The sequence below is a fragment of the Pyxicephalus adspersus genome, chromosome Z (genome assembly GCF_032062135.1).
Source record: "Pyxicephalus adspersus chromosome Z, UCB_Pads_2.0, whole genome shotgun sequence".
In the NCBI taxonomy this organism is placed as follows: Eukaryota; Metazoa; Chordata; class Amphibia; order Anura; family Pyxicephalidae; genus Pyxicephalus; species Pyxicephalus adspersus.
Window position 1 is genome coordinate 42,794,642 of NC_092871.1, and position 18,753 is coordinate 42,813,394.

An 18,753-nucleotide genomic window follows, 5' to 3' on the forward strand; every position below is an offset into this window, starting at 1 on the left:
TATATATATATATTATATAAGCTACTGTGCAGTTACATTACATTACACACTATTTTTTTTTTTGTATTTTTATTTATTTTTTGTTTTATAATGTTTTATAATTTTTTTTTTAAGTTTAATATTAAATTTATTAAATTTTGGACATCTTTCCGTGAGTTATGCTAAAAATTCTAGCCTACAGTCTAAAATAAATTTCCATGCAAAACATGTAATGCTTTTTGCATGGAAGTACGCAAAGATTTAGAACACTCAACGTTCACTTACGAGTCCCTCGGCGATTCGTAATGATGTCAGTGCATACGCCCGTCGACGGCGTTCGTAGCGGGAAATTCAAATATTTTGTATTAGATTCAGTACAAAGTCCTGTATCCAATCCAATCCAAAATAATAAAAAGCAGGGTTCTCCCCAGGCCCTTTTAGCTGGGTGTACCACCCGGCAATTTTCAGCACCCACCCAGCTGTTTTTGGGTGGTTACTAAAGAGTTTGGTCACAAAACAAGGGCTACCACCCACCTACAATTTCCTCCCACCCGGCTTAAAAAAATTTCTGGGTTGAGCACTGACAAAATATATTTATGTGGTTTTGTGACGTTGGTTTTAGAAAAATTTAGTTCTATACAGTATCGAATTATTGCATTTTCAGTATTTTTTATTTATTTATGCATTCTTGTTTAAGCTGATTTTTGTGTTTTTTATTATATTTTATTATTAAAAATACTTTTTTGTTTTTTACATGATTGTGTGTTTCAAACTTTATTATATTCAGGATATCTACTAGACCCTTGTTCGAACATATTTCTCTAAGTTACAGGTATACAATTTAAAAAAAAAAAATTCATGAAAAACAGTGTACCGCTTTTGGTACAGAAATCTAGACATCAGTGAAATGCCCAGGAGGTTAAATTTACATTGCCTTGCAAACTTTGTTTATTTTACTGTAACATTGCTTTATTGATGAGTATTTATAAGTGAGGAATATTTTTTATGTTATACCTACTTCTGCTTAATTTCTACCGTAAACATGTAAGCAATGTCATACATCTAGGAGTTACCATATACATTAACCACACTACTTTCTATATTTCAGCAATTCGTTTTTGTGATCGGTGCCAGGTGGTGAAGCCTGATCGCTGCCATCATTGTTCTGTCTGTGGGATGTAAGTATCCTATACTTATTCACATTTTTTTTTAGAATTATGCAATCTGCAGCTTAAGGTTTTTCAGCTAAGGTGACTGTCATTTATTGTTTTTATTTAAGCCATGGATTTATTAGCCCTAAGATGAACTAAGAGCAGAAAAAATGCCTTTTGGACTGCTAGCAGCAGTTTTTCACATGCAGAATAGTAGTGATTAAATTTCAGTTTAAAGAGGAATTTAACTGGGGAAAACTGCCTGCCCATATTTTTATTTTTGACTATACACTAAGCTGCATATGTGCTGTTTAGTATACTGTTGACAATTTCAATGACAAGTTGATGTCATTCTGTCCCGTGCTATGGCTAAAGTCCCAATTAAAGAAGACCACAGAAAATGTTAGCACTACCACAGGAGTAAAGGGAAGTGTGATTAACTCCACTTTAAATACCTTGTGTGACTGGTTTCAGAACAAGTATGCAAATCAAAAGAGAATTCCTTATTAGTCTGTTTATTCTGGCACAGGGACTCAAAAGCTGGAAGCTATAGGGTTGGTAAATACTCTGTCATTGGAGGAATAAAAAGTTGGCATCGGTAGTTTCAAAATTTCCCTCAGAAAATGTTTCTTTTTCTCCAATTGGTGTATTTGACTTTGTCTATCTTGTTATAGGTGTGTCTTGAAAATGGATCATCATTGCCCATGGTATGTATGGGGAATATTTTTATTTTTTTTCACAAAAAAAGAAAAAACGTGTTCTACAATTTAATGTAAAGAGTGCAAAACACAACCCCTTGAATAGAAATACACCGTATTTTTTCTCCATAATAAAGTGTACAGTACATCCCAAAAATAAATAAATACTAGAAAACAATAATCTGAACCACCAAACCTGTGAAAAACAGTTGCGGGGGGAACAAATTTTATATTGGGCACTTTGCAAAGAAATTGACAACTAACATTGTAGCTTCAATAGTCAAAGTCTGGCTTCAGACAAATGTTTTATATTGGTTGAGATAAATAGATAGGCTCTAAACCATGTTCAACTAAAACATTGTCAGGTTTATATATAATCTCATTTTCTATCATGGACAAAGATATTTTATAAAATCTATGTGTATGAAAAATATTCCATTCGCTATGCTGAATTATTTCAGTTCTAATTTGATTTTAAAGTTTTTCCGTAAAGGAAATATTATGAATAACTTGTAGGTAATGATTAAGGAATAAAACAAACCAGTCATCGTAGAAGATCCCAGACTCTTACACTCTTCCTTCCTGAAATATTACCTGAAATAAGCACATGTAAATATTGATTGCCTGCAGTACAGGTAGTCCTTGTTTAACAACTTACCTGAACATTCAAACCAAAGGAGGGAAAGAAAGAGGATTTGGGCTCGCAGATAGTTTTGAGAAACAAAATTGTTATATTTTAAACACATTTAGTAAAGCAAACAAGTCCAGACAGATCTATACCCCATAACTGTTTGACACTTCACAGTATATGGGTAACATTGTACATACATATATTCAAGGAATAAAAAAAAGGCTGGTGAAGAAGACCATGCTTAAAGTGTAATAAATTCAATGCGTTTTGCCACAAATAGGCTTCTTCAGAGATATGATAATAAGCAAGCATAACGGACGGTAAATTTACATAGAGATTGAATAATGATAAAGAAAATTAAAATAAATACATTGTTTACAGAGCAAAATCAGTAATTATATATAGGTATGTCAAAAGGATTTTTTCAGAATATTATCATTGACACAATCTATGAAATTTCTCATCAAGTAAAATTTAAAGTAATTGTATCAGATTCAACAAACATTATTCAAGTGATAAATGAAAAACTAAAATTATACAATGTTTATGGGAGATATATGTATCCATAGTGTATAAATGCATAGGAAAGTCCATAGTGTATCCATAGTGTGTAAATGCCTCAGAAAATCGATAATCTACTGTGCAGACAGAAAATGTAGGGTATAATCAATTTCTTATGTATCTAATTTGATAAAGGTTGTAAGGGTACAGTGCTGGAAATTAATATCTAAATGAAACTTTAATTGAGGTAAAGGCTGTATCTAGGTAAAAATGAATATATTAGTAATAACTTACTCAAAGCTTTCTACTACCAATATGCCTTAATTTATTTCTAGTGTTCTAGGAGAATGGATGGCTACCTGCAGCTCCACTGTATAAAAGACCTACCTTTTCTTTTTTGCCACACCCCCCTCCAATCTAGTTTTCTGTTGTTGGCCTGTTAGTAGGTATTTACTGTCGTCAACCCCTCAGTTTGATGTTCAGAAAAGAAAAGGTCCTAGGTCCCTCGGGATAAGAAAAAAAATACAATTTCTGTACTCGCTGTAAAATCCACTTGGAGTTTATTAAGCATGAAGCATGCTGGCACAATGAAGGGTTATCCTGGACTGTAATCCTTTAAAGAAGGCAGGATAATCTGAAGGTAAAAGACTTCATGTGTCCCTCACTGTTCAAGAAAGGGATTTTGTGGTGAAAAAAATTAAAAAATATTTTTTAATTGTTATAAATTCAAACATTTTTTGTGTATGAGTTATTTTAAGTTTTAAGTTTATGCTCTAAACCCCGTTTTTTGTGATTTTTATCTCTTATTACAATTGCGCTTTATAATATTTTTCAGGGTAAACAACTGTATTGGATTTTCTAACTACAAATTCTTCCTTCTGTTCCTGGCGTATTCAATGTTGTATTGTTTGTACATTGCTTCAACAGTTTTTAAGTACTTCCTTCTTTACTGGTCGGTAGGTATTTTATTATCTGTGCTGTTTCTGTCTTTTTGGGGGTATATTGAAAAACAGTTTGTATAATGATACAAACTTTTTATCCATTTGTCTGTTTATAGTACAAAAAAAGAAGAGTTTGGCGTTGCTTGAACAGTGCGCCAATTAAAAGATTTATATGTCATTGAAAACATTTTGTAAAAATATTTTGGTAGCTATTGTTAGCATAATCAGTGCATATTTAAACTGCTAAATTTGGCTCCCTATCCAGGTTTTAGTTACTACTTTTCATAAAAACGTTAGGTAGACTGTTTAAACTTGAACTATGACTGTAGCGCAGTTTGTGCTGGATGTCCCCAGTAATGTCATTTACTTTTTGTCTGATTGATCTGCACTAAAATACAAAATATATTTTAGGCATCCCATACAAAAGGAATTTCAGTTTTGGTCACACTTAAGGCATGCAATTTGTAAGTGTACATCTGGCTGCATGCTTTTACCCTATCTAGCTGTGTCTACCAATGCTTACCAAATCCTAGCCCCTAGGGGGCAGCCACTCTCATTATTTTCAGGCAAAAGTATATCGAGGTGGGAAAAAAATCAGACAATGAAATTTCATGCAGCCATCAGAGGACTGATAAGCTACATGACATTTCATTTTTGCTTTTGGGGCTAGATATATTTTAAGAGAATGCGATTTACCAGGCAGAAATGCACAGCAGGCAAAAATGACATTGACATTATTATTATATTTTTATTTCTTGTTCACACAGGGTGATCTAGCAAACAATCGTGCAAAATTCCATGTCCTTTTCCTGCTTTTTGTTGCTTTGATGTTCTTCCTGAGCCTAATGTTTCTGTTTGGTTATCATTGCTGGTTAGTGGGTCTAAACAGAACCACCCTTGGTAAGCTGCTTAAAATTATTTGTGAGGAATTATGATTATTATTATTATTAATAAACAGGTTTTATATAACTCCAACATATTACACAGCGCTGTACATTAAATTGGGGTTGCAAATGACAGACGAATACAGACAGTAACACAGGAGGAGAGGACCCTGCCCTGAAGAGCTTACAATCAAGGAGGTGGGGCAATTAACACACAATAGGAGGGGAGATATGTGGTGGGAAGTAGTGACGGTTTCAGAAGACAGAAAAATATGGGTAGGCAAGTTTGAAAAAATGGGTTATGAGTGCTCTTTTAAATGAGCAGAAAGTAGGAGCAAGCGGAATAGGATGAGGAAGACCATTCCAGAGAGTTGGAGCAGCTCTAGAAACGTCTGGAGCTGTGCGTGTGATGATTTTATGAGTGAGGGAGTCAGTTGTTGGTCATTGGAGGAGCGAAGAGAGTGGCTGGGGGAGTATTTTTTTTGCAGGTCAGAAAGGTAAGTGGGACAAAAGCTATGGAGGGTTTTAAGGCAAAGCACAGGAGCTTGAATTTGATTCTCAGGTGAAATGGAAGCCAATGAAGAGAACTGCAAAGAGATGCAGCAGAAGAGGAGGGTTGGGAAGGATGGATGAGTCTGGCTGCAGCATTGAAGTCTTTATAAAAAAAACATGAAAATTTGAAATTGGCATTTAAAACAAGTGAATAGCTTTTCCCTCAAATATAGGAATTGTAATATATTTCCTAAAAATGGAGAAATAGTTTTTGATGTGTTTGCACTCCTATTGTTCACCGCTCAACATAAAGGGTAACTGTGTAGGTCTGAGTTTAGGTCAGGATATATTCATTTATACTAGCTTTCTGAAAGTTCATATACCCCCAATATTTCTAAAAAGAATTACAATTGAGTCTGAATAGATTGTTGTATATTTGATAGGCAATGTTACGTATCAATATGAAAATTCAGGGACTTTATTCAGGGAATCTTTGGAATGATAAAGGGCCAATATATTTGGTTACTACAAGTTGCTGTCTTCTTTTGCTGGAGCACATCTAACCCTGCTCTCTACATTCTATGTAATCAGTTAATGTTCGGGCCATGGACAGTACTAATAAAACTATAAAATGAAAAATCAGTGTATCCCACACCTGCTTTAAATCATTGGGCACTGGGAATCATTAAACTACTAGGTGACTATGTTAATGAACATTTAATAAACATTAATGTAATTGACATTTCCAAGGGACTTGGATGTAGTCACTATCTTAAGGCGAGTCATTGATATATGGACGAGGCAAGTGTTAGAGCATAATTCTATGCATTTATTCACAGAAAATGTTATAAATACGTTTAGTCATATATATTATTATTTTTTCCAGTAATTGCTACTATGTAACTTTTCTTTTATATGCAGGAAATGTACTAAAATATTTTTATATTTTATATAACGTTATATAAAAAAAATATTTTTATATAAAGTTTTATCTATTGAACTTCCACTGCTGTAAGTGCTTTGATATCACATATAAGTTGGTTGTCATGCTAGAGGAGAGGTGGCCACTAGGGGGCTTGCACAAAAGTGGTGTGAGGCCCAAGAAGATCCAAGGCGCAGAGTCTAAGTGGCAGCCAGGTCTTCTCTAGAGCCTCTAGTGATAAGGATGTTGCGCTGCTGGTTACCACCAGGTTGCGGTCCTTGGGCACACCAGGGTGGGGATTAAGATACACAGTACCAAATCACTAAGCAGAAGAGTCATCGAGGAAGGCTGGGTTCAAGGCAGGCTTTAAGCAACAGAGGTCAGGTCACAAGCCAGGGGTAAAATACCAGTAAACACCAGTGACACGGGCCACCGCAGACATCGGGAACACAGGAGATACTGGAAGCACAGGTGACACAGGAATATCCACAGACAGAAAGAAGCACTGAAACAGCACAAGGCAATTGGCTGGAAACAAAGGAGTGGGAAACAGGGGGTTAACACAGGAGCTGGACAGGGGAAACACTGAATTAAGCAACAGGTGTGCAGGAACTAGAACAGCAGAACTAGGGGGCTTGGCACTAGTGGAGACACGTTGCACAAACACTGTGCTGTATTCAAGCTAGCTAAATAGCCAGGGATGATTAAAAACCTATTTCCTGATTGGCCAGCGGGATGGGCGAAACTGATAAAGCTTGGTATCGTAGGCTCGCCTAGAATCAGAATTGCCCACATGTGCAAGAGAGAGGTGTTTGCGCTTTTGTGAGGAAGAGGTATGACATAAGTTAGCAGCACTGTGTAGCTAATAATACAGTGATATTCTACTTTATTCACGTATTGTTATATATTAGTCTATTCTTCCATACTTCTTTATAGATGTGGTAATGCTGTATAATTGTTTCTGTTATAATAAATATAGATCTAAAACTCTTCTGAACGATATTCAGTTTGCTAAAGCGTTGCCTATCGTGCAGAATTACATTTGTCCTATGAAATATTGTTTTTAAATTTATTTTGCAACTCGGTTAAGATCTTTTTTGGGCTCCTTAAACTGATTCCTGTTTTGCTCCAGTGTCTGAAACACATTATTGTTTTGGACCAGTTTACCAGTAGTAGTAATAGTGGACAATGTCTGAGGAATGTGTGATAGCACAGCCGTTTGCAGTCTGCAGCCAGGGATTATGTGATTGGGTTCACAACATAGGAGTACCTTGGCATATAGATAATAACCTATAAAATGAAGTGTCCGAATAGAAACCTTCATGCCAGCTCTACTTTAAAATATTTGGTTATCCTATCGGTAAAAAAAAAAAAACAAAACAAAAAAACTGTTATAGGTGGAAAGCCACCTATCCTTCCCTGATCCTAGTCCAGTTAGTCTGGCGGTGTCCTGTCTTCTTCTTTCTGACGACAGCATCTTCTTCTGGGTCATTGTTCTTACATGACCTGATCGCGCACCAAGCAGAGGCAAGATTGGGGGAAATGCCTTCTGGGGAAAAAAAGTGCCAATCTCACTGTGTGAACTCTCCCCTTCAAAAAAAAATTAAAAAAAGTTTTTTTTTCTTACATTAAATAAAAAATGTGGTAATACATTTAAAGAAAAATTGAAAAGCACTTTTGAAGTGACATTGAAATTACATTATAAGATTTTAGTGTTAATATTGCAGCCCTCATATTTCTTTAATAGTCCTTCACACTCCATGTTTTAGATCTATTTGTAAATAATTATAGCTTAATTAGTACGTTTTTTTTGTAGGTGTGGATACTGTGCTTGGTTTTAGTAAATTGCAATCTATTTCCAGCTTTACCTCCAGTTTTAATTTCCATGCTTTGTAATTATGGATAATGAATATATAATTTCTCTGCATTTTTTTTTTGGTAGGTTAACTTTTTCTTTACCAGGTCATATCTATTCTCTTTTAATGCTTTTCTGCACTGCACAATTTAATCCATTTTCCTGTATTTCTACAGATGATAACCAAGAACTTTTTGTTCCAAGAACTTTTTGATAACCAAGAACATTTTATATTATTTATAAAATGTGTGTGTCTGTGTAGAATAATCATATTATCTAACATGCAAATTGCATGGTTGGGCAAATATCTTGTTGAATCCTTGATAAAAAAAGAAATATCCCTGTATTTGCACTGTGACTGCTGTGTTACATTTCTTTGCTTAAAAACTGCAGCGACACGATTATTATTATAATGGTATGTTGCTGTGGCAACCCACTCATTGATTTCTCAAACAAGTAATTATGTGCCTTTATTATGGGGGATTATTGCTTAATTAGGACTATTCTGTTTGTGGTGTCTGAGGTTGCTTTGCACCATATTTTCTAGGCTGTGCAAAGCTATTAAGCATTATCCCACATTTCTTCAGGATTCCTAATGGTACATTACTAGGCCTCTAGGGCAATAACACTAAATAACTCATTTACAGGTATGGCTGGCTGAAAAACTGTAGCTCTTAGGAGCAATAGACCAGAAAGTTTAAATTCAGTGTTTACATATTTATTTATTTTAATTTGTGCTTGGTATATCTGTTTTTGAGCTGAAATCGTGGTTTGCGATATAATATTGGGCCTGAATGTGTGGCCATAGAATAAATAATAAAGTTAAATATTCACGACTCCTTGCCATCAGTAACCATTACAAATAATTCTTTGGATTGTTGTTCATCTTTAGCTCAGTCATGTATGTTGGGTAAAAATATCCGAATTCCAAGTTTAAACCAGACATGCATACACTTTCAAAATTAATTATTTGACCGGGCTAGTAGTGACAACTAAATAAAAAATTAATTGACTTGTATACCATATATTGTAAGGGCAGAGTTTTCCTTGTTATTGAAACCACAGAAGTAAATGCTTCCTTTGGTCATTTGATTCTTTACATTTATTTTTTTTTTCTTTAATTTTAGGGCAATGCTTAGCAGCATTTCAGTAATAGTAGCAGATTATGGTGAAGATTGAGAGATACTAAATATAGTAAATAGATCTTTATCGTTCATTGATGGACACAATCCAATACTTCTAGGTTCTAATTTCACCAGTAGGAGCTCTGCCAAACATAAACTGTAAAACCAGCAAAACCTCTTTCTTTTAGAACTTGACTGATTCCTAATCTCCAAGTTTACCAGGTAGATACTGTAGCCTCTGCTAATGCCAGCTCTGGGTGTAAGGTTCTTTAGGCAGCCGTTTGAGCTGAAGGTAGTCCCCAGTTACCTGTTGGATATGTTAGTTTTTAGTTTTGTTTTGCCTCTACTATTGGTCTGAAAATTTTAAGATGCTCATAAAAAATAAAAAAATAATAACAGGAATATATTTTTTTTTTTTTGCTGGAATCAGTATTGCATACCCAAATGCAAACCAAAATGGCTGTAATATATATTAACTGAAATAAGAATAATTCTAATATCTGTGGATAATTTCTCACTCCTCATTTGCTTTTTTTGTACCTTTTAGAGGCCTTCTCAGTCCCAGTTTTCCACAATGGTCCGGATAAAAATGGCTTCCACCTGGGCATTAGAAAGAATTTGGAGCAAGTATTTGGAAAACGGAAAAATCTTTGGTTAATTCCTGTCTATACAAGGTAATCTGACAGTTTTTTTTGTACTTGTTTATTATATTTTCTGGCAGTGGTAATGAACTTACAACCTACCTGAACTATAGACATCATCCAGGTCCAGAAAAACAAAGGACAGAAGACATAAGCAAAGAGGAAGGCACTTAAATGTACAATTTTTCTTAGTAATTGAGTAAGTACAGAATAATAGAGTTGGGAGAAAACTTATACTAAGCTTAACTCCAACGGTAAATTTGTTGACGTTTGGATTTGACAAATTCAAGGTGTTTGTCTCTGTACCCGACGCTTTTCGTTGTGTGGCTTCCTCAGGAGAGGTAGAGGCCTAAACTTGTTTATAATGTAATAGAGACTACTATGTTACAATGTCTAATTTGTGCATAATACATCATTCATAACAGTGGTCGCCAACCTTTTGGAGCTCACGGACCACTTAATTTACAGACTCCAGACTGCGCATGCACAGGGAGCTGTGTGTCACTCAAAGGGAAGAAACCTCCCCCAGAGTGGCGTCAATATGCCAGAACCTGCCCATTCTCCCATCGCAGGCTCAGCCCTCATTCAGAGACACAACCTGCCCACTGCCCTGGCCCTGTGATCTATACAGAGCACATGACCTGCATCTCTGGCCAGTGCGCCTCACCCCTGCGTAGTCCTCCTCCTGATCCCGCTGGGCCAGAGCCACGGACCACCAGTTGACAACCGCTGATTCATACTATATTATCAATAAATAAGGTGAAACAAAGTATAACAAAATAAAAAATGGATTTAGACTACCGTATAAACCAGTGTATAAGCCGATGTACCTATTTTTACCTTGGAAAACAGGAAAAATTGACTCGCGTATAAGCCTAGGGCGGGAAATGGTACAGGCTCCAGCAAGTTTCAATATTCAAAATAAATACAAATAAACGTGCATAATACAGCCATTACAGCCATATTATGGTTAACAAATACCATAGTGAGAATTTAGTGGTTAGGTAGGTATACTATGTACCCTACCCAACCACTAAATTCTCTTTAACCTCCCTGGCGGTATGATTCTCTCCGGAAAAAGTGGCTGAAAGCGGTATTGCATTCAGCCACTGTAGCCCCCTAACGTTCTAATTGCAAAAAGTGTTACATTTTTTTTTCATGGAAATTTATTTTACATTGTAGGCTTTAATTTTTAGGCATAACTCACCGAAATATGTCCAATATTTATTACTTTAAATACATTTAATCTAATAAATGATTTTTGTTTTTTGTATTGGACTCAACAGCTATTTTGTGTTGAATCCAATACAAAATGATTTAAATTTCCCGCCTGCGCCAATGTCTCCCAGAAACCGCGGAACTCGGCTCTGCATTCAGCTGGAGAAGACAGAAGAGGATAGACGTGTCAGGAGGAGTTGCGGGGACAAGGTAAGTGAGTTTTTTCAGTAGTAATCTGATGTCATACAATGTTGTATGACAATCAGATTACACTGTGCGGTATTTGAATTTGACGCCGGTGTTACTCTGGTGTGTATCCGCCCTGACTCTGGTGCAACTTGAGCATACCCCCGCCGGATCGGGTGGCTTTTTCAGCATATTTTGGGTGCTGAAAAAGTCGGCTTATATGCAGGTTCATACGGTAAGTGTATGAGGCCAAGTTCGTGTCAAAGAGTGGAGCCCAACCTTTTTTCATCTGAAAGCCGCTGTTGAAATGAAATGAAATTGAAATGTTTCAAGTTACCGTAACGTACAAGCACCAAATAAAAGAGATGACAAATCAAGAATCTCTGCAATAGATACTTACAAAGAAATGCAATTCATGTGACAGATAGTCAAGGAGTACATGTTCTTACTACTACATATTCAGGACCAGTTGCTAACATCCCTCTGTTCCACAGGCATTGAGGGTCACAGAAGGTAAGTGGTCAGCTATGTGTAACAGGCAGCCTGCCAGGCTCTCAGCCCCTCGCACCGCAGTGTCTGCAGATTTGACTCCAGGCAGTAGTAAGCGGTACTGAGCATCTCCCCCTAGGCAGGGTGCCATGGCACGATTAAAGGGTAACTGCAATGCAACCTCACGTCCAGTCTAAACGCAGTCTTGAAGTTTTGTGAACCTTAGGAGTGTCACAGCGCACAGACAATTGGCAGTACCATAATGTTCATTGCCATGAGATTGGCCCCCAGGGGGTCCCCAACATGCACACCTAAAATTTGGTTTAGTAGCAGCTATTTGGGTTCCCAGTGTACCCTGAAAATTTCACATTCCTTTAACAATTAGTGAAGGAGATATAACAGTTTATACATGGGGATAATGACAGCTGTATGAACACAGACACAGCTCGCATGCTGCTGTTGGGATGATCTCACAGTACAAGGTGGCCGGGGAGCAGCTGCCTCTGCTGTCAGCACAATCTCATAGAGGAGCATAGGAGATGCATGCACCCCATCCCCTGCAAGACAACGAGCAGAGAGGGAATGAGGAGAGGGCCAGATCTGACAGCTTTGGGCCGTAGAATAGGCACCCCTGGTGTAAAAAGTGTCATCACAAGTGTGAAACACTTAATTGTGTGGACTATAAAATTAGTAGAGCAGAAAGTATGAATGTTTAATCATGAATAAGGTAAAGATAGGGGAATTTGTATAATAGGAGGCTATTGAGTGTAATATTGGTGGAAGAAAGGGAAGTTGAGTGACTGGTTGAGTAAGGGAAATAAAATTTGTGTTTTGACCATGGATAACTTACTTTCAGAAATGGGTCATTTTTTTCTGTAGTTAAAGATTTGTTCTAGATGACGGTATTGCATGTTCCAAATTCAGGTAAAAAAAAGTATGGAGTCATTAAAGCAGAATTAGACATTTGTGACTTGTAACTTGTAACTAAAAAATCAGCACAATGGGTACCAAAAGTTTTGAGCGCAGTGCTTTCACATATACATTTTAAAATGTAAATTATTTAAAATATATATGTCTTCTGCATTGTAGTATTGATACCATTTTACATTGTCCATTATTGTGTATACTTTTTATTTTTCTTAGTATTGGAGATGGACTGTCCTTTCCAATGAGAACTATTTCTGAATCCCAAAACCCTCTGCTGTCTGGAGAGAATCAGTGGGATGACGAAGATGGCACAGATGAAGAAAATCTAGGTGAGGCTTAAAAAGAACACAACAAAAAAAAAAAGTAGTAGTTTGGAATTTTCTTAGGTAGTCAGGGCTTTTTTCCAGACAAAATTAACAATTATGTACAGATTAAAATGATCTGTTCACTGGAAACCATCTGCAGTGGAAGATGAACAGTCAGAAATACTCTGAAAATATAAAAACCAGACCATGAAGGACTTGGCTGGTTTACAGTGGTAAATCAGTGGATTAAAGGGACATTAACATTTACACATTTTGCATTTAGACAAAATGGCTTCTGTTCATGCAAACCCTAGTGAATCTTTATTTATCTTTATTCAGGTATATATCTGTACATGCTGGAGATTGACATTTAAATACAAACAAAAATGACATTTCAGTCCATCAAAATCAGTTTTGTGAGGATTTATTCACCCACAAGTTCTCTTTTTAAGGGCTCTGAAAATCCGCATTGCAGTTCCTAGTTCTACCCACCTGCAAAAGGCATTACAAGGGGGTTCGATGTACAATATAGATAGCAGCTGAATGACATTTGTTGTTGAAAAATAGGAGAAAAGGGTGTTTAAACCTGGGGTCTCCAGAGAAAATTCAGAAAAAATAGGAGTCTACAGTTCTTTTTTTACTTTGTCTTTAGCTGTCATAACATGTCCAAAACTGCAATTGTTCAGGAGAACAAGTTATTTTTGTCAACAAAATCACTTTTTTATATTGTATCATTTTTTATTCCAGTTTCCTCGCACATAGCTATAGAAATAGACACATAGTTACTGGCACAGTTGAAGCTGAAAATGCAAAGTTAAGGTATGTGTTTTGTTTTCAATAGATTTATTAGTTTTTAGATTACTTGCCTGTCTGTCATGTCACTTCTTTTATGTTCAGTATACCAAGTGTGTGAGAAACTAGCATTCCAACACACTTTGCAAAATCATAGTTGTAACTTGCAAATCATAGAAATGCAGGGAAAAAATTGTGTGTGTGTTCTGATTAGTTCAGAAATCAAGCACAATATCCTCCTCCTGACCTGGAGAAAGATTAGGAGGATGAGCCTACCCTTCTCTGTTTACCTACCCGTCTGTGGGAACCCACTCTTTTCCCAGGGAATTTATTAAAAGGCTTTTTGCCTGTGGAGGAAGCAGGGACTGTCCACGGTGGGGGATTTTTACCAGCAAGACACTCAGCACAACCAACGGTGAGTCACCGTCGAGCTATATCATATATAGGCTGGCGTGGTTTTGCGAAGCCAGACTTTCAAATAGCCCTCCAGGTTCATGCTTTCAATAGGGTTTTGGGAATATCCCCCTTATCTATTTCTACCATTAAAAAAAAAGCCTATAAGGTGTGTATAATAAATTATTGTCCCAGTCCAATCTGAGGGAGTGGCAGATGGGGCCCACAAGGTTTACAGACCAAAACAGGTAGACTGGCCAGGCCCAGACTGGATCTTCAATGTGGTCAAAATGCAGAACACACAGGGCGTCCCTCTTACATTACTACTGGACCTGCAACAGAGTGCTCAGGTTCTGGGAACAAGTATTACAGTTTAAAAAATGGATGGCTGGTTTTTCTTTTCCTCTATGCCCAGTCTTGTGCCTATTTGGTGACTGCACCGACCTTACGGACCAACTTTCTGGGAGGGGGAAGATAGAATGGGCTGGCAGTGAGAACGGACAACATGAACCTATGGATCTTTCCCCAGCCACTTAGACTGGAGATAGTTAAGGCGCCCCTCATGACCAAAATTCTTTAGAGATATGTTGGAGGCCACACAAGTACAAGACCAACATCAATCCCAATTCCTGGGGAAGTGGTATGGCTTTATAACCAAGTGTTATGGCTTCCAAGTCCAGAAAGGGAGGAGAATCCAAATGGTTTCCAATACTCCTCCTGGCACATAATAAACGTATCATCCTGGGTACACCAGTGGCCCCTGAATACCCACTCCAGTAACCCTGCACATGTACACAAACCTCCTTCTCCACTCTCTTTCACACAATGCTCACGGATACTATTGGAATCCCTCCTTTGACTGCAGTTCCTCATGCTAGCACTGGAGGTTGTGTGTCAGGATAACAAACTGATGTTGTTTCTATTCCTGTTACGGTGCACCAAAATTGTTCATTAGCCCCCCCCCCCCCCCCTTTGCCCATTTCTCACCTTGTTTTATTGTGTTATTGTCTAGAAACCATTTGTACTTTTTTGTAATTATGTTTTGCTGTACAGGTGGTCCATAGTTCATTACCTTTTGAAGCAAACTGTGCTTTGATATGCAAAAATAAACAACTGCAGAGTTTGTCTTGGTCATTACAAGTTACAAGAGTTGCAGAACAGCAAAAGACTTCTGCAAATCATGCAAACTGCCCCCTACCCCCCATCAAGCCTCAGACCTGCACACAAACAAGCAGGGAAGCCCGTTCGTATCTAGGAGTTGTCCGCATGTCCGATTTTCCTAACTTCGGGACTACTTGTATAAAACGCCAAAAAAAATGTAGAAAACCCAATAAAAATACTTTGGGACAAAAAAGGGAACCTGTTTGGTTGTTGACCGTGGCAATTGAGTGCCTGTTTATTTAAGAAAGTATATATGGCAGTTGGAGTTTGTTTTTTGTGATAAACTTGGAATGGATGGGTAAGCTCTGTTTGAGGGACAGTTTCTGTATGTACTTTTAAGTTAAATTGATAAAATTAAACTTGAGCATAGTCAAAAAGATACCACTCGGGATATGGGGACTGCAGTTGTTGAGACTGAGATCTTAGTCGGAGGTCATGTGATGTCTGGTGTTTCCAGCTTATCACCTGCCTAACCTCACACTCTGGGTGTGCAGGGTGTGAGCAATTGACAACCAGCATTGTAGCAGACATTCCAACTTAAGTACTAGGTTCAGGTATAACCTAGTATATAAATCTACATAAAAGACTTGGACAACTTTTTTTTTTTTTTTTTTTAATTTTTAATTTTGGGAGATGTCTAGAACTGGTCTTGGATTTGTCTTAAGGATAAACAAACTACTACGTTAAAAAACAGGGTCCATCCTTACTCTTGCATTGTTGTTTGCATGTCATTTTCTGTTATTTGCAGCCTGTAATGCTGCAAATTAAGTTGGCGTTTTTATAAATTTTAATAAAAATAATTCCTCTTACTCCCCATTCTATCCATAAAGTAGGACGTAAAAACTACTCCATGGTATACAGAGAAAAGCTAACCATAATATTTAATTACCTTGTATCAACAAATGGTGCTGTTCAACCTTTTTATCACACAAAATCTGCCTACTTTTGTCTACATTTTGTATTTTATATCTTTTGTTTTAGGGATCAGAATACTGGTAAAATTTGCACCCAGCGTGCTAGAGCCACCCTCGGTCCACATGCAGGCTTTGAACAGCATTAGAACTTCATCCCCAAGAACCACTCTGATGCTGTTGGACAAATCTGCTGCTTGCATTGGGCAATTATTTGTATTTAGTGGGTGGGAGAAATGAATATGGGACCAATTGTTTTTCTACTGCACTCTGAGGATTCTTTTCTATGCAAGAGGAGTTTTGGAATCAGAGTGATTTTCAGTTTGTACCTTTTAGTTTTTTGATATTCTAATTTATTGTTTAGCCAATTTGGCTGTTTGTATAAATACAGTTTACTAGTCTTTTTTTATGCTGGAGGGTTATTTTCATCTAGTGTTCAGGAAGGTATTTTGTAACTGAGATTTTGGATTGTAAAATCATGCTCATCATATCCAAATTGTCAGACAGCCTCAAGCTTCCATTATTTTCCAGCTTTGCCATGAGGTGTGGGTGGCAAGTGCCAGACTGTCACGGAGCCTTGAAATATAACTTTGCCTGAGCACATGGTTCAAACTTTGGGATTGAAATAGCTGGCTGAGGAAGGGGGATTTTAAAGCCATGACATCTGTTACAGATGTACTAGTCATAACTGTACCAAAGCCTATTCATCTGCTGCTCTAAATGCAGAAATTGCAGAATTAGTGAAGTGGGACTTTCCAGTTTTACATCATTTGTTTTTTGGGTTGTGAAAATGAGCATCAAAAACAGATTTTTTTCCAGTGGGGTCAGAAATCAGGCAATTTTTTTTACAAACTTTTCATTATACTGGAATTTTTTTGGACTAAAGCAGCACATTTAGTTTGAAACTGTTACTGATGCTTGAATATTTACTGAAAATGTCAGCATAATATTGGTATTTGTGTGCTCCAAGCAGCCAGTGTTAATGGTTGCTGCACACTGACTTTGCAAAGGAGAATCTGTCTATGTGATTGAATGTATTAGTGTGCTCCTTTATGAAGCCTTGTTTTTATATCATGTGCAAGTACTTGCCTGCTGAATGTTTATAATATATAACTTTCAAAATGTTTCAGAGCTATCATTTAATGCTGATTGACATTGTTCTTAATGCATTGTAAATAACACATTGCCTTGAGCAAATAATTAACCGATCGCTAATGGCTATTAGACTGTGTTGAAAGGTGATTTCTGATTGGTTGTTATGTGTTATATTTACTGTTTTATACAGCTGTTTAAGTCCTGTTGTGCTTTCACAGAAACTGAAACTTGGAATTGGTCTTATATATGCAGCTCTGAACATTCAAGCTTTGAAACCTCAATTATGACCGCAAAATATGCAAACATTATTTTGCTCTGTATAAGTTTTGTAAAAGCCTTTGCCTCGGTTTGATCAATACAGCATTAACATACCTCAGCAGTCTGACTAAAGCCATTTATGTATGTCCATCCAAATCGAATTTTATACTGTGTAATTTAGTGGATTTTCAGAAGGCAGCACTAGTTTATGTATTCAACTGGAAGAAGTTGTTAATGTACCACTATACATATTTTCACATTTTGTGGACTGAACCCAAATCTTTGGAATTCAGCCAATTCGCTACTAAAACCTGAATATCAAAATATAATTCTGGCTTCATGAATATTTACCATGCAGTGTGCTTTGGCGATGTCATTCACTCCAAGTGAATCATTAAGTGGCTTTCTTATAAATGCTAAATGTGCAGACAAAATTGTTTTAAGTGACAGGTGCACTTTAATATTCAAACATCTTGTGGTCATTTCATGTTCTGATAACGAAGAATAAATACAGCAAATATTTTTTTACCTTTTTTTTCTGGACAGTTTTATTTTTACACTTTGTAGGGCAATATAAGGGGCCAACACACCAATTTCCATTACGATTTGCTGAATTTGCTGCCTGCCAAATAAACTAAAGGCTAATTTCTAAATTTTGTGTGTGACTTTCTTATTTTTCCTTAATTTACACTACTGATTCTTTTACCCCTGGACATAAAATAAAGATCTGCCACGTTATAGGGAACATCTAAAGTATTAAATGTATGTAAGCTACACCCTCAAACGTACCTTTTTTATCTAAAAAATATCAGTGCGCACATTTTTCCAAAGCATGATGCTCAAAAAAGCAATGAAGCTTTGTAAGACAGGGCCACTTTGGGTGTCCTATCAACAGAGTTCGGCTGTGTCTGCTCATACTACCCATGGGATTTGTGCTACCCTTTAGAGTGGGTGGTGCAGTGGTGTCATTAATGGCACAATATGGCAACTGTTCTCACTTCATGTTAGAAAAGAATTTCTGATGAACGTCTCTATTTGGCATCACAGTAATATGTCCACCGCTAAATAAAATGGGAATAAGCAGTAAAAGCAGCCAGTTACCTATGCAAATGATGTAGCTTGACTGGCCCAAAGAAACTTTTCAACAAAACAAAAACTCAAGCATAGACTCCAGAAGCCAGGCTAAAGAGGACCATGTG

The 18,753-nt window shown here is 36.9% G+C and overlaps 1 protein-coding gene across 3 annotated transcripts in view; it reads left to right on the plus strand.

The window, feature by feature from the left end:
* LOC140344615 (palmitoyltransferase ZDHHC15-like) overlaps positions 1 to 18,207 on the plus strand; it is a 29,623-nt gene extending 11,416 nt beyond the window's left edge. Inside the window, exons 5-12 of one of the 3 annotated variants that reach the window (XM_072431905.1) lie at positions 1,088 to 1,157; positions 1,805 to 1,837; positions 3,796 to 3,916; positions 4,669 to 4,801; positions 9,726 to 9,852; positions 12,856 to 12,968; positions 13,692 to 13,763; positions 17,515 to 18,207. In XM_072431905.1, coding sequence (XP_072288006.1) covers positions 1,088 to 1,157; positions 1,805 to 1,837; positions 3,796 to 3,916; positions 4,669 to 4,801; positions 9,726 to 9,852; positions 12,856 to 12,968; positions 13,692 to 13,726 — 632 coding nt within the window. In that variant the 3' untranslated portion in view covers positions 13,727 to 13,763; positions 17,515 to 18,207. The other 2 variants (XM_072431906.1, XM_072431904.1) reach the window with 2 other exon arrangements.
* The last annotated feature ends 546 nt before the right edge of the window (positions 18,208 to 18,753 follow it).